Genomic DNA, 26,001 nt, shown 5'->3' with positions numbered 1-26,001 from the left:
ATATTCCGTGCGCTGGCACCTTCAATCTTTTCCTACACCAGCATCTTGTGCTACCCCATCCGGGGGTTAAATCTTTATTATTTGTGTATGGGGCTGTGGTGGAGCCACTGTCCGAGGAGGGGTTTGATGTGTCTGAGAGCGGCAGAAGGCGCTGATTTTCAAAAAACCTCATCCTGAAGTGACGATGCCAGGGGCAAGGAAGAGGCAGGACGCGCTCCCGTCTCCGCGGTGGTTTCGTCCCGTCCCCCCCCGCGCGCGTTGGTCTCGCCCGGCCGCCCAGCCGCACTCACCCTCCGCTACGCCCCCTCCGGCTGTACCAACTGCTCAGAGCGGGGGAGCATGGGAGAGAGCGGGAGGCCGCGCCGAATCGCCTCAGAGTGTTTGCGGCTCTCTCTGTTCTCTGTCTCAGAGTTACAACAAGAGAAGCCCCGGACGGCGCTTTGGGGAGAGCGAGAAGCCGAGCGGGGCAGGGATGCTCCCCCCGCCCGGCGGTGGATGGCACCGCCCGCCCGCCCCGCGCGGCCGAACCCGGAAGGTGGCGGCGCACATGGGAACGGGGGCCGGGACCGGCACCGGGATCCGCACCGGGACCGGCACCGGGATCGGGAACGGGGCGGGAGGAGCCGCCGGGGCGCTGGGCGCTGCCGTGGCTGCTCTCTACACGGCCACGCTGCCGCCCGCCCTGCCCGGCGGGGATGCGGGTAAAGTACCGGGGCACGGCGGCGGCCGGGCGGGGAGCCCTGGCTCCTCACGGTCCCCTTCGGCAGGGGGCGGGGGACGAGCCCTTCGGGACTGGTGCGTTCCTGTCACCCCAGGGGGCTGCTGTCCCCCCGTGCATCAGTGTCACCCCTGTAGGGTCACTCGCTCCATGGAGGGTTGGTGTCACTCCATGGGGATGCTCATCCTATAGAGACTGCGGCATTGTTGGCACCCCATGGGCTTGCTGTCATCCTATAGAGATGCTCATCCCATATGGGACTGTCACCCCTTATGGTTGCTGTTATTCTGTAGAAACTGGGGCATTGGTGTCACTCCAGAAGGTTGCTGTCACCCCATAAGGATGCTCATCCTATATGGGGCCGTCACCCCTTATGGTTGCTGTTATCCTATAGGGACTGGGGCATTGGTGTCACGCCAGAGGGTTGCTGTCACCCCGTAAGGATGCTCGTCCTATATGGGACTGGTGCATTGCTGTCACCCCTATAGGGCTGCTCACTCTAGAGGGGCTGGTGCATTGTTGTCACCCTATAGGCTTGCTGTCATCCCATAGAAATGCTCATCCCATATGGGCCTGTCACCCCTTATGGTTGCTGTTATCCTATAGGGATGCTCATCCTGTAGGGACGGGTGCATTGCTGTCACCCCTATAGGGTTGCTCAGTCCAGAGGGGCTGGTGCATTGTGTTGTCACCACATAGGCTTGCTGTCACCCCATAAGGATGTTCATCCTATATGGGACTGTCACTCCTTATGGTTGCTGTTATCCTGTAGGGACTGGGGCATTGGTGTCACCCCATCAGGTTGCTGTCACCCCATCAGGATGCTCATCCTATGCATTGCTGTCACCCCATAGGGTTGCTGGTCCCATTAGGTCCCCACAGCCCCTGGTGCAGTACAGCCCTTTTGGGGTGCTCACCCCACCGGGGTTGGTGCATTCAAAGCTCCCCACGGGGGCACTGGCCCCACAGGTGGGTGCAGCAGGGACACCCTGCAGTGGGGTGGGCACCCCTTGGGCCATTGCCCAGTGGGGTCAGCACAGCACAGTCCCCCCTGGGGCTGGTGCCCTTGGGCCACCCCATAATAGTTTGCCTGTATTTGAGCCTTTCAGCAAAGGGTTTAGCCAGGGGCCCTGGGGACAGCTGGTGGCTTTAGGAGACAGATGTGCCATCCTGCCAGATGTGCTGCCACTGTCACTTCCCCAGCTTGTGCAGCAGGGAAATCTTTGGCTCTGGAAGTGCAGCTCCAGTGTCAGACTGTGAATTTTTGTGTTGGGCACTGCAGATCCCACAGGGGACAGAGTTCTGTTTGGTCCTGCTGTGGTTTTACTGATTTACCTGTTCTTGCTTAGAAAACACTTTGGTTTTTCATGTGTGGTTTGGGGATAGGAGGGCTTGGTTTTTCTTGGGAATATGTTGATAATTTTTATTTCATGGAACAAGTGTCCAGGATTCTTTCTTTCTGTATCGTCCCAAAACAGTGTTCAGTGGTTCTGCTTAGCACCATGCTTTCTGGTCATCAGTGGTTTCAAATCCAAGCTGTGCATGAAATTCCTTCTAAATGAATGGATTTTTAATGTATTCATGAATTTTGCAGGCTCAGGATGTGTGTGGAGAGACAGGCTGGCCATGTGTATCCTGATGGCTTTTGCTTCTGCTCCCAAGTTACTAAAAGAGCTTTGCTCCTTCTGGATGTGTCAATTAGTATGTGGTGATTTATATATTTACAGTTGTTACCATTTTGGTTTTTATTATAATTTTTGCCCTTTTTTTTTAGCTTGTGGTAAGCACCCTGTGCTCTGAGCTGTTCATGCTGCACAGAGCCTCAGGAACCCTGTTTTTAATTGTGCTTGAGCCTGGATTCTCCCTCTGGGGTGCAAATAACCATGAGCAGCCTTTGCAGAGAGGGATGCAGGTTCTCCTGATGATGTGAGGGATGGATGCTGGGATTAATTTTTTTTGTCCCAATAGACAGAGTGAGTAACCAAACAGCACTTGGGTTTACCCCACTTTCCATAGGTTATTGTGGTGTTAGAGCAAATCTCTCAGGACAGTGTCCCCTGACCAGCCCTGTCACCTCACTCCTTGTCTCTCCTTATTTATTTTTTGAATTTTCTTCTCAATTTGCTGCCTGGCTTCCATGTGTTCACTGGGCCAGGCTCATCCCTGCTGTCCCCTGTGCCTGTCCCAGCCAGCATTGTGTCCCATCACGGTGTCAGGAATTTTTTTGGGCGTTATTGCCCTGGTTTCTCATGGCTTGAGCATTCCATGCTCAGCTGGAGTCCCTAGAGTGTCTGTGCAAGGCCCTGCTCGAGGTGTTTAATTTGCCTGTGCCTGAGCACAGAGCTCAAACTTGTGCCACCAAAAGCACTGAGGCTACTTGTGTGAGTAAAGAGCTGCTTAAGGATTTGCTGTATCTGCTTCCAGGCAGGGAGCCTAGTATTTTATTTTATTTTTTAAGCTATCTGTGTTTTTAATTGTTCCCAAAGTTTGCAGTAATCCAAAAATGTCAAAGGCAGTTGGTATTTCCACTGGCAGCTTGCTCGTGTTACTTAGTTAGAATAAAGAAATGAATGAGAGATTAATGGGGGCAGAAGGAATTGTAATTCAGAGACATCCATAAAACAGCCTAAAAAGGGATCAAATAAATTTTTAAAAATTTTCAAAAAAGGAAGCAAACCAAATGTTCCCTGTGATGTTTCAAACATCAGCTCCCAAACTTACTGGGAATAAATCACCTTTATGGGGGAGTCAGGCTGGACAGCCAGAAACTTGTTTGCATCAGGAATCACAGAATATTCTGAATTAAAAGGGACCCACAAGGATCATTGAGTCCAACTCCTGGCCCTGTGGAGTTGGAGGGAATAAACTCTTCAGTTTGAGCCAGTGCCTGAAGATGCCCCAGGTCATTCTGTCACACAAGAAGACATTGAAACCAAGTTTGTGGGTGCTGTAGTTCTTCTTCTGTGTGTTTTATTATTTAATATTAGTGCTTCTCACTCCTCCAGCCCATGGAGCTGTAAGGGATGCTCAGGTGTGTGGGTGGGAGATGGAGAATTGACCTTCTCCCAAGTAGTGGGTGTTATGTACTTATTTTGATTTTCCTACTGGAATTCAACAGGCCTGCAGCCTGTTAGCTTATTTTTTGCAGATCTTTTGTTTTGTTTTGTTTTTTTTCCTTAATTCTTACAAGGCAAAGTTGTGCTGTTGTCTTTCCAAGCTTGGCAGTGGGTTCCACCAGTGGTTTATTTATATTATTTTTACAGCTTCCTGGTTGATTTGTGGCTTTATTTCTTTAGGGTTATTCTTGCCCTTGATATAAATGCCACAGCAATGTGAATGAACTTAAATTTTTGCTGTTTTAGATGCACACATTGCTGCATCCCAGAAGGACTTGGGAGCAGCATCCCAGGGATGTGGTGGGTGATGGGCACAGTGCCAAATTTAGGGTTTCCTTTATTGTCATCTTCCTTTTCTGTGTGCAGGAGGATTTATCCCTTATCCCAGCCTTGCTGTGCCCTGGAATTGCTGGAGCTGCTGAACACTGAAGGGCTCAGAATTGGGATGGATGATTTTCCCATTGCATCCACTTTTTGGGGGCTGTGTTGCTGTAGGGTGAAGTTTTCCTGAAATAAGAATGGCAAGTGCAGGAAACTGTGTCTGAGAGATTTTGGTGCAGGAAGTGGCAGTTTTGGCCCCAGTCATTGCCAGGACACTGCTCTAATTCTGCAGAAGGTGCCAGCAGCAGTAGTGGGTTGACTTGCATCTTTGTTTTAAAATGCAGCATTTGCTGTGGTGTCAGAATTTAAAAGTGCCATTTGTACAACACCTTCCCTCCCCTTTGCCTGGCTTGGTGAGGATGTGATTGTACAGAAATTTAAAATATTGTTATTTTAGCATTTAAAACCACCAACATCCTTCATTTGGGCATTTCCCATCTAACAGTGCTGCCATGACCTTGGTGCTTACAAAATTAGCTGGACCAGTAAAACTGGATTATGAAATCTGAGGGGAAGAAGGAAAACCAGCTGTAATTTTTAATTTTGTTTGTCCCTGAATGTGTTATCCCTATTTATTATATTCAGTGTATGTTGCTCAAGAGTGTTTGCTGCAAAATGCTCCAGTGTCAAGTGCTCTAAAAATGCCAACTATTCTGCTAACATGGGGCTTTTTGTGGCAGTTGTTTATCCTGGCATAAAATACAAACAAAATGCAAAATCTAAATGTTGTTTCTAATCTAAATGTTGTTTCTGGGTGCAGCATCCACTGACAGGTAAAAGAGTTACTTGTGAAGCAGAATTGCTTTAGCATCAAGGGAGAGCAGCATTCCCAGATAAATGGATGCAGATTTGCATGATCAGTGATTATGTTTTTCCTCTTTAAAAACTGTAAAGCTCTGTTTTTGTGTTGATTTCTATTTTTTTTTTTTTTTTTGTGAGAAACAACTGGGTTGTTGAACAGACAATGCAGCTTAAGCATTGCAAACTGTAGTGCTTGAAAGTTATTGAGTCAGATGGTTTTAAATTAAAAATACACACACACACAAACGTCTGCATTTTGAGTATTTCAGGCCATTCTTTGCCCGAGCCTACCTATATTTTCACTTATCTGTTCATAAAAGTCTCACGAAAACATACAAAAGATATTTTGTGCAATGACATCAGAGGGAGAAAATATTCTTAGAAAATTTCATGCTGTTAAATCTCCACAGATTTACAGTTTTATCCAGTCAAATTAATGCAAAACCCCAATGCAAGCATTTGGATTTTGAAAACTTTGGAGGAGTGTCATTTCCTAATAGTAATTATTGGTTTTACATTATTTTTTCACAGGGGAGCTGATCACAGCCGCATATGAGCTTGGAGTAAGTATTAGTTTTATTGTTTAATCAATGCTCTCATTAACAGTTTTAGGAATTAAGGAAGTTTAATTAAGCATGGAGTAAAGTAGATTAATTTATTTTCAAACCACAGTTTTTACTAACTTATAAGTACAGCACGCGACAATTTACTTCAAGTTTTAAATCCAATTAAACTAAATTATAAAGCAAAGGCTTTACTGTATATACAGTAGCTGGCTTATTATCAACCCAAATTTTGTATAAGCTGGGGAGAATAAAATAAATCGGGTTAACAATTTTAATAAGTTTTATTATTTAATAAACTTTATTATGGTGCATGATCCCTTTAGGCAAGACCTTAGGACTGTCAGCGCGGTGGTAATCCGATAGCAGTGTGGTCTTTCAACTTGCTAACCAATAAAATAGTTGTGAAGCTGCTTTTTAAAAAAAAAAAATAAATAAAAAGGGGAAAAAAAAAAGCCCCAAAAAACAACAGCCTTTTGAATGACCCTAATATGCTGTGAACCCAAACAAGGAGCCCTTTAAGGCACGCTAATGAAACGTGGCACCTCCTTTTCCTCGCCGCTGCATTATTATGGATGAGGCGTGGAGACAGATCCACGGAGGAAATAAAAATTCTTTGTGGGCTTGGGATGGGAACCAGGGGCTGGGATGGGCACCTGGGGTTGGGATGGGCAGCTGGGGTTGGGATGTATACCAGGATTGGGATGGGTACCAGGGATTGGGATGGGTACCAGGGATTGGGACTGGGATAGGGATGGGGACCAGGGGTTAGGATGGGTACCAGGGTCTGGGATGGGTACCAGGGATTGAGATTGGAATTGGGATGGGTACCAGGGGTGGCTCAGGGAGCAGAGCTGCTCAGGGCTGCCCTGCTCCCATTCCCAGCCTCTCCCTCTCCCATTCCCAGCCTCTTCCCCCTTTCCCAACCCCGTGTCACTCTGTCCCTAGGTCGCCCACCCTCCGGGCTACCCCCTGTTCACGCTGCTGGCCAAAGTGGCCACGGGGCTGCCCGGCGGCTCCCCCGCCTTCCGAGTCAATCTCCTCTGCGCCTTGGTGGGAGCAGCTGCTGCCTCTTTGCTTTTTTGCACGGTTTTCAGGTAAAGTCCTCGGGGGTGCTGTTTCCTTGGCTTGGTGGTGCTTCCCTGGCGGCTCGGGACGTCCCTTTGCTCCCTGCTGGCCTTCAGACCAGCCTTCCCCCCCACTCCCTAATTAGTTCCTCTGATTAACCTAACAGCAACTTAATCTGAATTTGACCTTCTTTCCCCGCACAAAAGCCTCCCCCTCTTTTATATCTTTCCCCCCCACTTTTCTTTTCTGTTAAATAATAATAATAGCAGTAATAAAAAGTGCGCCCTTTCCCTTGCCCAGCCTGACAGGTTGTTCAGGCTCATTATCACAAATCACCGCTCAGTTTAACTAACCAGAACTAATGAAGTTTGTCGTTCTCGAAAGATGCAGATGGTCTGTTTAAATTAACAGGATGAGCTTCACCTATCGGGAAACCGTGAACTTGGTTTAATTGCAGCTCCCGGCGGAGGTGGGTGGGCACTGCCTGCCCGTGGTACCCGAGGAGCAGGGAGAGCATCCCTGCCTTTCCCTGGAGCAGCTCTGGGATGCAGGGGATGTCCAGAGCCTCCTCTCCACATCTCTAACCTTGGGAGGACAGGGAACAATCGGGACGCTCACGTGGTTGTGGTTTTTTTTTTTTTTTTGTTAACCCTGCTCGTCTTTGATGTGCAAGTTCTGGCTGCTCTTAACCTCAGCCTGACCCATATTTGAGAGGATTATGGCAACCCGTATAAACAATTTCTGATGTTCTTTTGCAGGGAAAATAGGGCACGTTTGGAGGCTGCGGATGGTGTCGGGGCGCTCGGGGATGAGACGGGCGCTTCCCGACCGCGATTATTTTGACAAAAGCCCTTTTCTCCCACCCCTTTCCAGAGCCACCCCTCAGGGAAACCTTCCCAGGGAGTGAAAGCAACCTAGAAATAAAAGCAGAATAAATGGGGAGGTGGTGGGGGGCAGATTCTGCACAGCCTGAGAGTCCTGAGCTCACTTAAACTTTGTTCCACAGCATCCACCTTCCTCTGCTGAAGATTTTTTACACATCACTTTGCACGTAGCATCAGCTCCAAAGCACACCTACTGGAATTGCTTGAGTAATTCCTAAATATTTCTGTAGGCATTTAAAGTGATTGCTTTCACTGGTGGGTAATACATGTAATTAAGTCAGTAATTTAATTTAATATCCTGTATTTCACAGCCTGTTTGGGAAGCTGGAAGTGGCGCTGCCCTTCCGTGCATATCAGAGCATAACTCCTGTTAAAAACTCCTGTGAGGAGTTGCTGGAGGTTTTCTATATTTGGTTCTGATTTCTTTTTTAATGATGGTTACTCCCATCATTGCAGTTGTTTGGGAGATCTTCCCCAGGTTTTTAGTTTGCAGTGACAATTCCTCGTGTGCCCGCTTTGTGCTTTGGAAATGATGCAGTTGTTCCTTTAGAGAAATGAGGATACAGGAGGCAAATGACAGGCTAAATTTGAGAATTATTTGGGGAATTACTTTAGCACTTCTGAAGGTTTAGGTGTTTTGTTGTTGTTTAATTGGATTTGGAAGACGGCGCTTCTGTCAAATTTAGAATTTGCATGAAGGAACCGAAAATGTGGAAGCAAGAGATGATAAAAACTATTAAGACTTACAGAAATTTTTTTGTAGATACTGACAGGATCAATTATTCAGCCTAGCAATGATTGATTTTTTTTTTAAGTAACTATTAGGTCAGTTTTATTTCAAAATTGCAGTGTTACATTTTTCCTTTCAAGCACCTAAAAACTGATTTTTTTGGGGGCCAATCATTTGGCTAAAAAGAAAAAATATTGCTTTTTTATTTACTTTTATAAGAAAAAAATTAGAAAGTGTTCACTGACACTGTCTGCTTGAAGGTGTAGCTGTCTGAGGGTCATGTGGTGTATTTTAAACCAGGTTTGTCCGTCCTCACAAAGGGACTAAACGGGTCTATCAAATCCCCCCTTATTTTTTGTGTCTAAATAAAATTATCCTATGGGGTGACCCCTACAAGGTACCAGTGGCAAAATCAGCAGCTGCTCCTCTTTCCCTGCGAAACGTGGATGTTAATATGAAAATATGTAGATGTTAGGAGTACAAATAATTGATGAAGTACACATCCTTCGGGAGCAACACGGTTCAAGTGGCAAATCTGCCTGCTCAAACAATAGCCACCCTCCAGCCGGGAGGAAGCCATCTCTATGGAAATGGGGCTGACGCTGCCCTATTGATCGAGTGAAGAAGACATTATACAATGTCAGTTGGGTTGTTACAATTTCATTTGTCGTCTGACCTGAACTTAACCTCTAAAACCTCTCTTTTCTCCCCGCCAGCCGGGCAGGGTTGCTGTTTACCCTCGCACGGGGTTTTGCCGTGCCTCCCTCCCTCCCAGCATCCCCACACAGCGAATCTCTCCCTTTTCTTTTTTATTGTATTTTATATTAATAATTTCCCCGTTGATTCTTTTTGTTTGAGTCGTTTCCCGGAGTTTGTTCCTCGGCAGGTCGGGACGATTTTGTTGCTTCAGGAAAAAGAGTCGCCGTTCCCTCTGCGGTGTTTGGGATGTTGTGACACGTGCAGGATTAGGGTGGAATTTATTCCTTGAGCACATTTCTCCTTTGCCAGGTGACACTGGCGGGATGCTCCGTGCAGGCAGCGCTGGGGTCGAGAGGAAGCAGCCGCCGCATCACGTCTGTTTAATTTTATCATGTTGTAATATACGATATTACTCATTTAATTACATTATTTTTTCAAGCCTGGATTGTTCTTCTCGAAGCAAAATTGTGTCGCAGCACATTGATGCAGAAAGCCTTTTTGTCAGTAATCCAGACTATCGCCGCACGAGCCGTTTGCTCCTTTGAGTTACTTCTCAAGTATGGATTTTTTCCCCCCCTGCACAGTCTTAATAAATTGCTTGTAATTATCGTAAAATACCATTTACAAAGAGTTTTCTCGGACTGCTTGTAACTGAGGCAAATAATTCATCTTTGCTTTGAAGGAGGGGGAGCTGCTTTATGTTTCTAGGTCTCGGCGAGTGCGGCTGTAGGATTGTTTCTTTAAACAACTATTTATTTGTTTTACTGTGGGAGGCAAAGCATAGCAAGTTTACAAAGTAAACCAATTATCTTCTTATAATATGATTGCCAAAGTGTCATTTTCTGCACAGGGGATGCATTCTTTGCGTTCTCAGCTGCAAGAGAAATAGGAAGCTCTAAGTGCATTTTTTTTTTCAGTGTATACCATTCGTAGTTTTGGGGTTTCTAAATACACAAAGCTGTTTTATTGCAGAGGCAGTAGCAGAGTAGATGGTATTTGCCCTGGTATTTGTAGGAAGTTTTTGTCTGCTTTTTTCAGGCTGAGTTGGACACAGGGTTTTGAGGAGGGGGAAGATGTTGCATTAAATTAAGCAGTTCACATCTCTTTGGTTTGCTGTTCTGGGTATCATATTAACTTTTGAATTAATCCATTATATATTTATATATGTGTATATATATATATTATATTTTGTATATATATATTTGTATTCCCTGCCCACTAAACCTTCCAGGCAACAGACTGTGATGTGTATGTAAAACCCAGAGCCAGCTCTTCTCCCACCGCCAGCAAAAAGGAGAATTAGGCATGTTGGATAATGAAACCATCAAAATTATTCCATCGTTTTGAAATCATCGGGATGCTTTGGAAGGGGCACTTGACCCTCTTGATGGCACTGAGCTTTCTGGCTCCCAGGGTGTGTGTCCTGGAGCTCCTTTGGGAAGGTCCCTGAGGAGGACCAGGAGGATCAGTGACCTTCATCCCAGAGGGACCTGATGGCTGATGCTCCCTTAAAACTTCTCCGTGCTGGGAAAAGTTGTGTGCTGCCCCTGAGGAGTGAGGAAATGCTCCATGTCCTGGGGCACACGGGTTTGCCAGAGCAGGATCCATCCCTGAACAGTCTGACCCCTTTTTTTGTGGACATGACTTGGGGAAGATGGAGGGGTGAGAGAGGAGCCAGTGCCTGCTCAACCAGAGTGGGAAATTAAGAAATTTGGGGAAGGAGGAATCTCCTTGCGGGGCGTGTTTGGGTTTTTCCAGATTACAGATTATCGTAGATTATCTCTGTTGTAGCACAGCAGGAATGTCTCGGGCGTTTGGAAAGCAGCTGTGCTTAGTGAGAAGTAGTTACAAAGTTTTAGGAGGGAGAGTAGAAAGGAATGAACACAGGTACTAATTTGCTTTTAGAAAATCTACCATGACCTCTGGCTAGTTGATCACGTATCTGTTTTTATTTTTTTTCCCACTTGTCCCCAGAATAAACCGGCGCTGGGTTCAGTCTGTTTGAAGACGCTGCCAAATCTGTTCATTTGCATTTGGCTCTAAAGTAGGCGCACGAGGCTGCAGTAACTCTGCTTCATTTTGAAAAGCGGGGGGAGAGAAGAAAAAGCAGGGCAAAAAAAGTATTTTTTTTTCTTTTTCTTTTTTTTTTTTAAAAGACTGAAGAGCCTTTTCTGACAGCTAGTCAGAGTTAGAATTAGTTCAAGGAAATGTTAATAATGCACTGCCTGGCTTAATCCCTTTGATATCACCAGGTATCCTCCTGTTCATGGGTTAATTGCTTTAAAAGCGGAGGCAATATTCTGAGCGGTGGGCCGCTTCACCTTTTCACAGCTGTTACCATTGAGTGACAACTAAATCCCATGTGTAAGATGAGGAAGAGCTCAATCTCCAATTGGGAGAAAATTTATGTAAACCGCAATCCCTTCAGAATGTGCGGAAGTCACAGACTTTCTTGATTTACTCTGCTTTTCCCAGAAAGCTCCATTGTTCCCTTCCCTAAGTCCCATCAACCCTTTGTAGCAGAATATCACAGCGGCGGCAGATAGCTTGAAATATATAAATGCTATCATAGCTCTGATTAATAGCGGCGCTTATGAGTCAAGTCTGATAACGGAGCAGCTCTCCACTCAATTTCAGATACCGCTAATGGAATCTGTCTCCTGCAATTGTAATGTGAGAAGGGCTAATTTGCCATGGAGCTTGGAGCTGTCACCAGCCGGGGATTGGGGGGTCAGATGGGAGCTGCCAGGTTTTTGCCCTGCAGCTTGTATCTCTGGCTTTGAATAGCGCAGCCCCCTGCCTGCCAGGGAGCTGATAGGCCGCCGGGGGGTTTATGCCACTCGTACAATAGCGAAGGGCTGCATGGGCTGACTTGGTAATTGTGAAGCCAGCTCATTTTTATTTTATTTTATATTTTATTCTATTTTTTTTTATTTCCTCCCCCTCAACTCCTTCCTTTCCGCTCCCCTCTCTTTTTTTTTTTTTCTCTTTTTTTTTTTTTTTTTTTTTTCTGCGGCTGCATAATTTCTAATAAGGGGTTTTAACAAATGTCAGATTAGGAAAAGTTTCTGCAATTACCCAAAAAAAAAAAAAAAAGCCAACTTATAAAACATTTAAATAGCTCAAGTCGGCTCCTACTGCGGGTTGGGTTTTTGGCTGCTGGAAGCAGGCGCTGGTTATTACAGGAGCCTGGGATAAAGGTGTATCTATTTTCCAAGGATTGTGAATCAAATAATGGCTTGAACTAATACACCCTTTGCACTTGCAAAGACACCAGGAGAGAAGTTCTCATTTGTAATGGCTGGAAGCACAGTCTGTACAACTCAAGTGTGAGTATGGGGTGATATTTCTTAAAGCAGCGCAGCCCTGTGTGCATTTTATAGATCTGTCATGAGCTGTTCCACTCGTTGAGCTGCTCTGGAATAGCTTGGCATGGAGGTGTTGAATTTAAATACCAAACTTTCTTGGCAGGCAGGCTCTGCTCCAGTGGTGATGGACATCCTGGAGTATGCAGGGTGTGAGGTTGGGATGTCTCATTCCTCATTCCCCTGATGAGTTGTCAAGGGGGCTCTCCCTATCCCTGGTGTCCAGACCCACTGTGGACTCACAGAGGTCCTTCCTGTCATCCCAGAACAGTTTGATCCTCCCAGCAAGAGGATCCAAGGTGACTTGGCCCCAGCACACAAGGGACAGAATGCAAGATGCTTGTTGCACAGGCTGGTGACCTTCACATTTCCAAAGGGATGGGCAGAGACAATATCCTGCAGAGGTGGTGTCCTAACTGGACACCTGCAGTCCAGGAGGATGTGTATGAGAGGGTGTAAGGACCAGCTCCCCTTTGCCAAAATCCTCACTGGCTCAGCACTCCTTAACCACCCTGGACCATCCCCTCTCCAAACTGTGATGTTTCCATAAAAGAGCTGCAAGAAAGAACAGTGAGAAAGTGGTGGCAGTCCCTGGCTGGATGTGAGGGAAGTGACATTCCAGGTGTGTGGTGGGAGGTGAGAGTGCTGACTGCTCACCCCCATCCCAGAAATCAGAGGTCTGTGGGAATGCTGGAGCTATGGAGTGCTGAAGAACCATTTTGGTTGTGACCAGACTGCTTTGGTTTTATTTCATGGTGGCTCTGCCTCTCTTCTCTTCACTCCTTGTGACCATGGGACTCAACCAGGAGAGATGAGCCAAGCCCTGCTCTCCTTCCTCCTCCTCCTGCTGCGGGCAGGGCTTAAGTGGCTATTGAGCTCCAGGTCCTTGAGGAAGAATAAAATCTGGTTTGCTATTCCCTGTAGTACCTGAGCTGGCTCTTCAGCGCTGAGAGCAAGAGAAACCGCCTTTTGTCATGGAGTGTTTGTGGCTAAGAGGCAGGCAAACCCACAGGGATTGGGGTTTTGGGGGATAATTATTGTTACTTAAGCCCTAAACTCGTGTTTGGATTTTAATTTTTGAACAATTCTTCTATTTCAGCTCTGATGCTCACGCACGCTTAAAATTTATCAGTGGGAAGCTTGGTTGTTGAGTCTTCTATGTCCTTTTCTGTTTAGCCTGCATCAAAAAAAAAAAAAATAGAGGTTTTTAAAATTGATTGATTAACAAGCAAAACCTCTTAAATTCAGAATGTTAACTCTTTAGTGCACTGCCTTGAAATAAAAATGCATTCAAGGGATGTATGTTTGCTACTGCAAAGCCACAGAATTGCAGAGACAGAAGTTGCTGGTGAGGTACCTGTGAGTCTGATGGGTCTGTGGAAGTGAACAAAGAGCCACCAACATCAGGGTCGTCATCTGCAGGTTCAGGGAGAGACAGAAATTTAAAAAAAAAAAAATCCATTATTTAGTCAATTACTGGAGATTTTAAAAATCGGGATTTTTTTCTTATTCCACTGCCTAAAAAAAAAAAAAAAAAGAAGATGCAAGGCTAAGATCTCCTGCCTGTAAAGTTTTGGAGTGAAAAGAAGGCAGGAATAATCAGCTTATTTCACTAGGTACAGATAGGTGTTGCCACTGTTAAATCCATCAGCTTCAAATATAAACCATTCCAATTATCTTACTTTTCTTAATGAATCCGGTGCACTGAAGATTGCATTTAACGAAAACATTTTAATTAAATTCCAATTCCCATCCATGTATTGCTTTATGCCGATCATTTAATGCATTTTGAGGAATTATTAAATATAGAATGTCTGCCATTATTCTCAAAATAAAAAGTAAAAATGCTGGTGGAGATTTTTTGTTAAATGCATATGACTTGTAACCTTGGCTAAAGGAAAATTTTACCCAACTTAAAGGAAAGGCTAAATTTTAAATTGCAAACTTGCACGTTTTAGTGATTGTCAACAAATGAGCAGCTAAAAACTATATTTGCAAAAAAAACCCCAGGTTAAAATGCTGAATTTCAGTTTTCCCAAACGTTCTTGCAAACTCTTTATAAAACCTGCAGTTAAAATAGTCCTGATTAAGGCAAATTCCTGCTGGCTGCATCCTTGGAGCTGAGACCCAGCAGCACATCCTTTCACTTCCATGCTTGAAAAGGAAAACAAAATCATAAATTTAAAATTTTTTTTTTTTTAGTCTTTTGCTTTTATGTTTAGGGATGCCATGGGAAAATATTTATCACAAAGGACTGTGTGACCTCTCCTTTGCTGACTCTTTCTGTCCCTTCTGAGTGCATTTTTAGGTGATGAAGACTTTCCCACTTTTGCCATAGTTTCAACTATTTATTTTTTTTTCCATGAGCTGGCTCCTGAGTCCTGGGGCTGTTCTTTCCTATACTGGGCCCAAAGACTGGGGAAACAAGCTGGATTTGGGGGAGCAGCTCCCCAGAATCATTGGGGTAAAGCTCTCCTAAAATGTTGCTTTTCCCCAAGGCTGGTTGAGGATTCAGCTGTTGTTGTCTTTTCCATGTTTTGCACCTCAGCCCTATTTGAAAAATGTATTTAAAGACAGAAGCACAAGTAGAAGCTGAGTGAGGCTAATTCTCTGCTGCTCTCTGATGTGCTGTCAAAAGGAAAGACAGTGTTAAGCAACTGGAAGGTATTTTCAGGAAAAAATCCCAGATGTTTCCTTTCCCATGGCACAGCTGGAAGCCTCCAGGCAGTGTGGGTGGCAGAGTGTGGGGCTGAGCCAAAAAGTTCTGTGGTTCCTTCTTGTCCAGCAAGGCTTCACTGCAGGAAATATTTGCATTGTCATTGCCAGGTCTGGTGTTTGATTTTGGTGAGATAAGTGGCTGTGTCCCATGAAAAAGTTCTTAACTTCCACACAAGTGGCCTCTTGGTTCCTCTGTCTCCACATTGGTCACTGGGCTGCTGAGCTCTTGCTGGAGTTATGGGAGGTCTCCTTTAGCTCTTGCATTTCTCTTCTTCCACAAAATACTCTTAACCACAAGAATTCTCTCTGTGCATGTTATTAAGGCAGCCTTCATCTTCTGCCTCCCCAATGCCTTGCTTGCTTATGTAACATGTCACCAACATCTTCAGCTGTAGATTGCACTGCCCTCCTTTGCAAGTTTTTTTATGCTTTTTAGAGAATCACAGAATCTCAGCTTGGTTTGGGTTGGAAAGGACCTTAAAGCTCATCCCATTCCAGCCCCCTGCCATGGGCAGGAACACCTTCCACTAGACCACGTTGCTCCAAGCCCCAACCACCTTGACATGGAACACTTCCAGGGATGGGAAAAAAAAAATTCTTGGCTTTAAGTTTCTTGACCTCAGAGTTTCAAAGCTCTGTCCTATCCCTTTGCTTTTTTAATTTTTCCTGTCTCTATTTTGCTCTTATTTTTGTTCCTTTTCTGGAGAGTTCTTTCATCTCACTCTGCCTTGCATCACTGAACACCCACCAGTGTCTTTTCCACCTTGAGTGAGGTTGTTCTTTGCTCCAAAGTGGTGTAGGTGGCTGAGCTGTCCATGCCTAAGATTTTTTTTGTCACCTCCTTGGGCAGTGTGTATTTCAGGTCATCTTGGCTTTGAGGCAGGAGGTGTCATGTTGTACTCTGACTCTATCAGTAGTTTTTTCTTTTGTACTATTGCATGTATTTTATTATTCTCCTTTTTCATATTAAATTGTATTTCTGACTTGGAGTGTCTCACTGGTTTTGCTTTCAAGCCATTACACCAGAGGAGCTGTGGCTGCCCCTGGATCCCTGGAAATGTCCATGCCAGGTTGGACAGGGCTTGGAGCAGCCTGGGACAGTAGAAGCTGTCCCTGCCCATGGCTTAGGTTGAAACAGGATGATATTTAAGTTCCTTTCCAACCTAAGCCATTCTGTGATTGTTTTTATGATTGTGCACAGACAGGTCTGTGGGCTGTGCTGAACTGGGGCTCCTGACCCTGCTCAGGTTGGTGAGCAGAGGTGTCCCCTGTCCCACAGAGCTGGGAAAGTCTTTAAGCTTTGGGTTGAGTGGCTTTTGCTTAAGCCTTATTTCACAAAACTCCACTCACAGGTTTGAGACTTTCTATCAAGAGGATGGGATTTCTTTCATCTCACTTGAACTCTCATGATATGTTTGAGTCTTTCCTGGGAAAGACAAGTGGAATTGGTGAATGACTGGGACATTTGCCTGAAATGCTGTTTTTTTGAAGAAGGTTTTTGGAAAAGTTGTCTCACCTGTTTTTTTACCTTATTTCCCTGCAAGAATGTCGAAGGAATTCATTAAGTTGTTTCTTTATAACTAAAAGTTTGAACTGTTTAAATGGTTTAGTCAAAAAGGAACGTTATGAAGTGGATTTGTATATTGTGGATCTGTTAGTTTTTAATGACACATGGTCCTGCTGCCCTTTCCTGGTATTTTTCTTCAGGTTTTTTCCCAATTCTGTTATTTTTTAAGACTTCTTCCCACAGTTGAACTTGCTGTGTCACCTTGAGCTTGGCTGGAACACCTTAGAATTGTTTCCTTTTTTTCCCAGTGCTACATCCTGCAGGTGCAGATCTCAAAATACTTCACAAAGGAGATAAAAACATTAGACCTGTTATCCAGATACCTTCAGATACTCTGGCAAACCAAAGAGAGGAGCCCTTGTAGAGAGGGCTCTGTCAGGAGCTTCCTCACCTCATGTGGAAATCACACCTGTAGCTTGATGAAGAGGTTGAGTAGTTTATAATTTTTTTGGTTTAAACTGCTAGAATTGTTAGGATTAAATGGAGCTATGTGTGTCTGGTGTGGAATCAGAAAAATACCCAATTTGTGGTGGAGACTAGCTGAGTTTTACAGTGGAATGGTGAATTTCTAGAGTGTAGCTTTGACCACAGCCACAGCTATTTGTGCTTTTGGATAAAGCTTAATTGAGCAGGTTGTGGTGCCCTGGACTGCATCTTTTCAGGGTGACTTCCAAAAGGGGAGAGCTTCCAGACAGGCAGAGCCAGAGCTGCTCCCAGTGAGACTGGCTGGGAAGAGCCACTCTGGTGGAATGGCTTTCCTGAATTCCACCTCGTGGCTGCCTGTGCTGGCTGCAGCATCCAGCTCTGTGGGGAATGTGTGCCATAATCCCATCTGGGAGTCACAGGGATGGCCAGCTTTGGGCTCAGAGCCATCCCAGATGTGGGTGCTTCACCTCTCCCTCCCTCTTGCTGGAGCTGGCACCCATTTCCCACTCCTGACCTCTCCCTGCTGGGACTGTGGGTGCTGCACCCCCACCAAACACCCCCCAGGACAGCCCTGCCAGTGCTGCCCATCCTGAATAGCTCTAATCCACTCCTAATTCAGCCCCTGGATGAATTAAGGCTGCACCCTTGCTGGCATCTCCTCCAGAGTATCCCATTAAAGCCATGACTCCCTTCACTCATCAGGACTCCTGAACCAAATCCAATCCTGGAAGTTTTCATGGCAAGGAGAAGAAGAAGCAGATTCTTTGGTGTTGGGTGGCTGGCATGCAGGCTCTGCTCTTCCCAGTGGCAATCCTTAGCAGAGAAATTATTAGGGAGATCTTAACCATATAATGTTTTGGCAGGGTGCTGGGTGGCACTCATTGCTGCTGCTACAGTATGTTTAAAAAAAAAAATTAAAAAAAGAAGGACAATAAAGTAGGCTTTTTTTTTTTTTTGTTGGAAAAGAAGATTTCATGTTATCTGTGTTTGCAGGCTTTCTGGCTCATATGCTGGAGGAATCCTTGCTGCGGGGGTGTTTTCATTTTCTCGTCTAACATGGCAGTGGTCCATCACAGCAGAGGTTTTCAGCTTAAACAATCTGTTTGTGGGGCTGCTGATGGCTCTCACTGCTCAATTTGAGGAGGCATCCACTGCAAAAGAGAGATCAAAGGTAAAACATCTCCAGCAAAGTGAATAGTTCTTTATTTTTTTCATAATTGGTTACCACCTGTTCGTTTAATTTCCTGTTTGTTGACTGCTGATTTAGTTTTGTTTGAATAAAAAGGCCAAATTTTGGGTCTTGTTTCAGCACCTTTGCTGGGTGAGGTCCATCCCTGACCTACCTGGATGTTCAAAAGTGACAAATATTGAAAAAACCCTGCACACTTTGCTTAAGGATTGAGTTGGCACCTGTTGGATGGGTTTGGGATTGATTTATTTAATACCCACAGGCTGGAAGGAGGAAAAACAAAATCATTTCCATCTAAACACTTTAGTTCACCCTGCATCAAAGACACAAACTAGACTGTGGGTGTTCAAGGTTTTGTTTTAAAAACTGACAATTTTATTCGGGGCAAATGGATATATTTTACAGAAAACTTCATCTAATCAGAAACCAGGTTTCAACTCAAAAACGGGAACAAGCAAATTTTCAATCAGTTTTTCTTTAGAAATTAAATGTGCCCCTAAAATAATGGCATTGTTAAACACACAGACTTTAAATTTCATGCTATATTTTCTACTTTATAAACAGACTAGGCAGCCAAATGATATTTTTACTCAGCAGTCTTGTTCTTTCTACTTTTGTTTGCCCGAACATCTGATCTCTTTTCCTCCGACAGACTTGCCTGCTGTGACTCCTATAAATTGTGTGAATAAAGGGATTTTTGTCAGGCTAGGCTAAAATTTCAGGAGTCTGCAGTGGTAGTTTACTCAGCTTCGTGAGTTCTCAAATAACATGTTTTATCAATGGCTACAGAGACCTTGTTTCACCATTGGATTTTTTAAAAATTATTATTATTTTCTAATGAGCAGCGTCCCAAGATCCCCACAACCTGAACTCCCCAGACATGGAGCTGGGCATTTTCCAGCCTTCTCCCATGTTTCACATGCCTGGTTTCCAATGGGATTTTCAAAATTAGATTTTCAGAAGCAGTTAAGGAGCTTGTTCCAATGGGTTTTCGAGTATCTGGCATCCCATGCCTGGAAGAAGCCAGGCTGCCAACAGCAAGCTTGCAGTGCTTTCCATAAATCAGATGGTCAAACAGACATCATATTGGAGTTCATCAATGCACTTAAAAAATTACTGAGGTGGTCCTGAGCCCTGCCAGGCAGCTCTCATAAAGGTTTTTTTGAGCTTACAGCAAGGTGTTTTCCCTGGCAAGGAATCCTGAGCAGTTAATTAAAAATTACACCAAGGAAGTGTTTGCATCTCACACACCACCCTCACCAGTGGCTGAAACAAGCAGGGGAGGTTTAGGTTGGATATCAGGGAAAGGTTTTTTTCCTAGAGTGTGATTGGGTGCTGGAACAAGCTTCAGCTTTTAGATAATGAGGAGTATCACCTTTAATTCCCTTGTCTTAGGAAGTTTGTGCAGCCTTGACTTCAGCCCTCTGGGCCTAATGAAGAAGAAAAAAATCATTCCTGTTAGAAAAATTATATTTTTGTAGATAATGGCTTTATTTTAGGACATTTCTGAAAAATCACTCAGAGTGAACTGCTGGGCAGCCTCCCCTGTGCAGCTGGTTCAGGAATTGGACTCATCACACTGTTCTGATGTGATGATGCTGCACAGGATCTCTGTGTGCATGGAGGTAGGCTGTTCAGCTGGACACTTCTTAAAGAATGTTTTCTGTTAAACAGTTGAAATCTCTCTGTAACTTATAAAAAAGTCCCCTGAGTTCTGTGTTACAACTGGCCAGTTCTCTCTGGTGTATTTGCCTTTCTCCTGTAAGGATTATTTTTGATCTCTGGATGTTTTTGCAAACTTGTAAATAGTAATTGTGATTTTATTTTTTTTTTTTTTTTCCCTCTCAGATCTCTAAATGGGGTGCCTTTTGCTGTGGGCTCAGTCTGTGCAATCAGCACACCATAGTGCTTTACATTGCTTGTGTTGTGCCCTGGGTTCTCTCCCAGCTTTTCAGGAAGAGGGTATGTATTTACTGACCAACACCTCTGGTTTTCTAAGGCTGGGATTAATTCTTCTCCCCCAGAACTTGTGCTACTTCTAAGCTGATATGTGTGATTAATCATAACCCACTGAAGTCACAGTCTGACAGCACAGCCACTGATCTCATGGGGGTCTGATTTAAAGAGGGTCTACAAGAAGGATTTGACAAGGGCATGGAGTGATAGGATGAGGGGACTGGCTTTAAGCTGATAGAGGGCAGGGTTAGATTTAGATATCAGGAAAAATTCTTCCTTGTGAGGGTGGTGAGGGCCTGGCACAGGGTGCCCAGAGAAGCTGTGGCTGCTCCTGGATCCCTGGCAGTGTTCCAGGCCAGGTTGGATGGGCTTGGAGCAACCTGGGATGGTGGAAGGTGTCCCTGCCTTGGCAAGGGATGGAACAAGATGATCTCCAAAGTCCCTCCCAACCCAAACCATTCTGGGATTCTGTGCTCACAGTTCAGGGCCTTTGCTCATGCTGGTGATCTGTGACCCCCCTGTGTCCCCTGGCACAGGAGTGCTCTGCCCCAGCTGCTTGCAAATACCCTGTGAGCTAAAATAATACTTGGAGCTGAAAACTCAGAGTTGCCCATGCCATCAGCTCCCCTGGAGATGAGTTTGTGTGTGTTGGCTCCCTGGTGGTAACCAGCAAAAGCCACATCCACCCTGTGTGGTTCTCTGTAGTGACACAGGGCATAACTAAGCCTGGGTAAAGCACATGGGATGCAACTCAGGCAAGCTTGATCCAAAATCTCTTCAGCAACCCTGTTTTCTGGCCATGTATTTCCATTAACCCATTCAAGAATCACTTCTGCAATATATTTGTGTTTTTTAACAGTTGGTTTTTTTTTTTGTTTTTTGAGCAGGAGGTCCAGAGAGACCTCTGTGAATTCCAGCAAGGCAATGCTGTGCCAATATAATAATCCTGGGAAATACTTGGGGCAGCCCAAGAAAACCACTGAATAAGATGGGTAATGGATGGAAAACTGCCTTTTAAAAGTATAAACAAGCCACCTTTTTTCTGAAAGAGCTCTGACCACCACCATTATCAAGCTCCCTTCTCTGCTCCATAGATCATCACTCCCAGTAACCCCAGATGCTGAGGAAGTGCTTTGATTGACAGGGCAGTGGCTAACAACAAAGCAAGCGTGCAATATTCCAGGGTGGGATTTTCCAAAGCACTTAAAGGAGTTAGGCACAGAGGGCCCTTTGAAAGTCTTGTCTCCCTGACCCCTTAGGCAGTCTCGAAAATCCCAGCCCAAAAGTTGGCCTATCCAATTTAGCCAGCGTAATCATGATCAAGTAAATGGCAAAACTGACTCCTGGTGATGGTGATGATGTGTGCAGTTGTACTAGAGCAGCATTTATGTGGGTTTGTTGTTTTTTTTTTGTTTTTTTTTTTTGCCAGATGGAAAACCAGCCAACTCTTAATCGCTGCAAAGTGGGTTATCTCAGCCTTGCAGTGCTTCAGCCATCTATGCATGTCATGCCATGATTTAAATGTGAAAGATGCAATGAGTATGATACTCATGAGTCCTAGCTAATATTATTTGCTTCACTTAAATTTCACCCTGCCATGCAAAGGAGATCAGTTTGATGCAGTTTCCTGGTAATCCACAAAATCATAAGGTTTAACATAGCATTTTGTAGGGACTTACTATAAATTGAGAGATCAGCTCTGTGTAAATATATTTGATGTTTTTTCTTTATCTGTTCTTGAAGTTCCAGCGTGATTAAACTAAAATAAACATTGTTATGCAATATGACATATTTTGGTGCAGGAATTGTCCCTGGGCCATTTGCTGAAGTTGGGTTTATGCTTCTTGGCTGGTTTGCTGCCTTATCTTTATCTGCCGGCTTCGTCCTACCTCAATCGAGCCCGCTGGACATGGGGAGACCAGACGACTTTTCAAGGGTTTTTGACCCACTTTCTGAGGGAAGAATATGGGACATTCAATCTGGTAAACAAGGGTTGTTTCCTAAATTACTTCCTTTTCACTTATGCAACAGCAGAAATGTTCTGTTTGTGACGATTAAGGGCTTGCGGGGAAGGAAATTGAAAATGTTTCATTTTTTAAGCGTTTGTTTCTGATTTCGACCTCCTGACCTGTCAGGTTTTCTGGGAATGGGTCACATGGCTGGGAAAGCAAAGAGATAATTCTCATTGCTTTATGGGGTGAACCACATTATTTCCTTGGAGCTGTATGGGTGTCTTATGTGTGTAGGAACCAAAACAGCAAACTGTGCCAGAGGGAGTAGGTGACATAATTTTGTGGTGTTTTAAGATGAATATTGTCTTATTTTTCTGGTTTTAGCCAGACATTTAAAGAGGTCACAAGCAGTTTTCATTTAAAAGCTACTCCTCTTTAATTTAGTGATGTTGAATTTAAGTGAGTGGTTGGTTTGAGGGTTCTGAATTATTCCTCTTAACTTACTAATGTTGAATTTAAGTGAATGGTTGAATTGAGGGTTCTCAGGAACCTCTGATCTGAATTGTTGAGGTCTCTGCTCTTGCCAAGAGAGGGAAGAATCAGAGTGTAGGTTTTGCATCTGCCTCCTCCAGCCCTGACTTGGATGTTGGGCTCTGGCTCCCCAAGGAAATCACCAGCCCATCACCCCAGAGTCTGTCCTGCTTCACAGATTTCAGGGCATAGGGCTGGGAAATCACACCACTGGGAGGAAAACACTAGAAAGGTGTGGTCTGCATGTTCTGTCACTCCTTGGGGTTTAGAGCCCCACATCCTCAGGGATCAGCCCTCACATTCAGCCAGTGTGACACAGCATCACTGTCACCGTGCCATTTCCCCCTTCTCAGAGAGCTGTGTGGCTGTGGGATGTGTGTCAAAAGGCATGAGAATTCCTGCTGCTGCCACTAAATCTGTCCAAAAACTCCTACAGAGATCAGGTCCACCCTCTGAAGGACTTGTGAGATTCCCCTGTTTCCTGTTCCTGACAATCAGCCTCCACTGGGCACAGCAATACCGAGGCATGCAAATCCCTTAACTCCTCTCTCCATCAAATGTGATGAATTCAAGTTGATGTTCAGGAGGCTTAGGGATGGACTGCGTGTAATCCTACACCACAAATCACATTTAGGATGAACTTGTCTGAAGCAGGAGCAATAAATACAGCAAAATCCAAGCATTTGGTCCTGGTGCCAGTTGGGATAATGCCAGAGCACTGCTGGATGGACAGACAGCTTTTACATCCCATAGCTCTTTTTTAAGGGCAGGCAGGGTTGAAAAAAAAGCCCAGAAAATATTTTTGGAGAGGGTTCCACCTGTAGTCCATGGATCAGAAATGTCATCTCTGTGATGGATGTGTCCAGGGCCATCAGCTGCCAGCAAGGTGAGGCTTCAGGAGCTGTGAACTGTCTCTCCATCCTTTAACACTTATTTATTAATCAAATCCTGAATGCAATTAGCTATTCCATTTTAATTGAGATTAAATATTCCTTCCAGACTTCCTGAAGGCATTTACCTTATCTATTATCTGATAGCCACCACTTTTCCAACAAGGTAGTTCCTCACCTCCACACAGCATGCTTTTTTTCCCAGACATGTGCCATGGATTGCAGGTCTCTGCAATAAAAATTCTCATTATCTCATGAAGATTTTGCTTCTGTCAGGGCAGAGGAGATGGACAAGTCTGGTAAAAGAGGAATTGAGCTTGTCTCAGGTTGTGGGAAGATATCCCAGAAAATAATTGCACCATGAAGATACAGAGCACAGCCTCAAGTTGTGGCAGGAGAGGTTTAGATTGGATATTAGGAAAAAATTCACAGGAAGAATGGTCAGGAATTGGAATAGTCTGCCCAGGGCAGTGGTGGAATCACCATCCCTTAAAGGATGTGGCACCTGTGGACATGGGTTAGTGGTGGGCTGGGGGAATGGTTGCACTCAGTGATCTCAGAGGGCTTTTCCAACCCAGACAGTTCCATGAGACAGCAGAGGTCATGGTTAAACCATGTGACATGCTCTAATCACATGTGTTGTCAGCACCTTGAAATAATGCTTATCCAGGAGATAAATCCTTCAGTGGCATCCCATAAAACAGGAATGTGGGAGAATATCTTGCAGTGAAGGTTTGAGTGGGAGTTTCTTGCAAACAGAGAAAGAGAAAACTTTCCTGTCCCAGTGATACCCAGTCAGTGTGTGGGTTCCTCATGGGTTTCCTTTGTTTTATTTTAGGCCAAATCTGAGACAGGATCCAGTATGGGAGAGATGCTGCTGTGAGTAACACCTTGGCTGTGCCTTTCAGTGGAGAGGAACCTGCTGCTGCTCCTGTCCTTCCTTCCCTCATCCTGTCCAGAGTTGGGACAGCATTCCTCTGTCTTCCCACTGAAGGAAAAAGACTGGACCCCCCTCCTCAGTGATTTTCCCTTCAAAAACCTGCCATATAACCCACTCTTGTCCCCATTTCTGCTAGACCCAATCCTAGCAGAATGGGAATATCTTCTGTTGTGCTTATTCCCTGTTTCTCCTGACACTTTAATTGAGTGCAAGGGGTGATTTGGGGGTGACACATCCATGCTTTAATTTCTCCACAGTTCCCAGCTGGTGCAGATGAAGTCAGAGCTTTCCCTTCCTGTCCTTGCCCTGGCACTCGTGGCCTGTGTGAGCCCAGCACTGCTGTAAGTTGAACAATATTTGCTTTAATGTGCATTTTTTACCCATTTTTCTTACTCTCTGCATGGGCAGCTCGCTTTGCCTTCTGCTTGCTGCTGCAGAAATTGCAGCAATTGGCTGTGGTCATCTATGATTAAGAGCAAAATATCCCTTACTCCTGGTTAACCCTATGGCTTGGTAGATGGCAAGTTTAAAACTCCTGAAATCCTGATAGTTCTGTGCCTTGAAAACATTCAAAGAAATTTCATAAAGGGCAAAGATAAAGAAAGACTCATCATCTCCTTGTGTTAAATGCATTTAGGTGTGCAAGGAGTTCAAGCACATAGATTTTTTGCTTCATTTTTCATCATATCTCAGAAGTGATACATGTTTTTTTTATAGGAAAAAGCAGCAGAAATCACCTGTGATCTGGCTGTTCACTGGAATGCTCTGCCTTTATTCCCTTTTCTTTGCTTGGAGAGCAAATTTGGATGTTACAAAGCCTCTGTTCCTAGGCGTGGTAAGCTGCACTCCCAAAGTTGTTCTGGCATGTTGATTTTTGAAAGAAACATTCAAAACTTTAAAACCACCTGACCAGGAGCAGGCAGTTGTCTGGAAGCTGCAAAATAGAGCTCCAAGGACATGGCTTGGAGCAGCCTGGTCTAGTGGAAGGTGTGAGATGGGGGTGGGATGGGGTGATCTTTATGACCTTTGTGGGATTCTGTCTCCCAGGTGGAGAGGTTCTGGCTGCAGAGCAGTGCTGTGGTGGCTGTGCTGGCAGGGCTGGGGCTGGCCACACTGGCCAGCCTTGGGAGGAGCACTGTGCTGGGGGGCACCTGGCTGCTGCCATGCCTGGAGTGGATTCCTGCTCTTGGCCTCGTTGTCTCTCAGCTTTGGGCAAACTACAGGTGAGGAGTTCCCCTGGTGCTGCCTCACAGGGTGAGTTGGGTGCTCCTGGGGTTTCTGTCCTGGAGTGGGAAAGGTGTTTTTCACACCCCACCTAAGCTTGCATGGTCACAGCCTGCAGGATTTCCTGGTTTGATCTCCCTCAGAGTCACCAACTCCAGGCTGTAAATGGGGATGTCACAGAGGTCATGGGGAAAAACACTCTACAGATAAACTTAAAAAAAAAAACTTGTAAATCTCTGCTTTTTCTCCTAAGGAGGTTTGCAGAATTCATGTGGCCTGAACT

General features: G+C 44.9%; 1 protein-coding gene across 3 annotated transcripts in view; it reads left to right on the top strand.

The window, feature by feature from the left end:
• The first annotated feature begins 444 nt into the window (after positions 1-444).
• The window catches only part of TMEM260 (transmembrane protein 260), a 31,383-nt gene continuing 5,826 nt past the window's right edge, over positions 445-26,001 (top strand). For 2 of the 3 annotated variants that reach the window (XM_056493391.1, XM_056493392.1), the window contains exons 1-10: positions 445-701; positions 5,548-5,579; positions 6,528-6,676; positions 18,030-18,207; positions 20,074-20,187; positions 21,984-22,163; positions 24,393-24,433; positions 24,752-24,835; positions 25,212-25,329; positions 25,542-25,717. In XM_056493391.1, coding sequence (XP_056349366.1) covers positions 473-701; positions 5,548-5,579; positions 6,528-6,676; positions 18,030-18,207; positions 20,074-20,187; positions 21,984-22,163; positions 24,393-24,433; positions 24,752-24,835; positions 25,212-25,329; positions 25,542-25,717 — 1,301 coding nt within the window. In that variant the 5' untranslated portion in view covers positions 445-472. Of the gene's footprint in view, positions 702-5,547; positions 5,580-6,527; positions 6,677-16,864; positions 17,038-18,029; positions 18,208-20,073; positions 20,188-21,983; positions 22,164-24,392; positions 24,434-24,751; positions 24,836-25,211; positions 25,330-25,541; positions 25,718-26,001 lie in introns of those variants that run through there. The other variant, XM_056493393.1, reaches the window with a different exon arrangement.

This window comes from Oenanthe melanoleuca, chromosome 5 (genome assembly GCF_029582105.1).
Source record: "Oenanthe melanoleuca isolate GR-GAL-2019-014 chromosome 5, OMel1.0, whole genome shotgun sequence".
Classification (NCBI taxonomy): Eukaryota; Metazoa; Chordata; class Aves; order Passeriformes; family Muscicapidae; genus Oenanthe; species Oenanthe melanoleuca.
The sequence above is the reverse complement of the archived record's forward strand: the minus strand, read 5'-3'. Positions and strand labels throughout refer to the sequence as shown.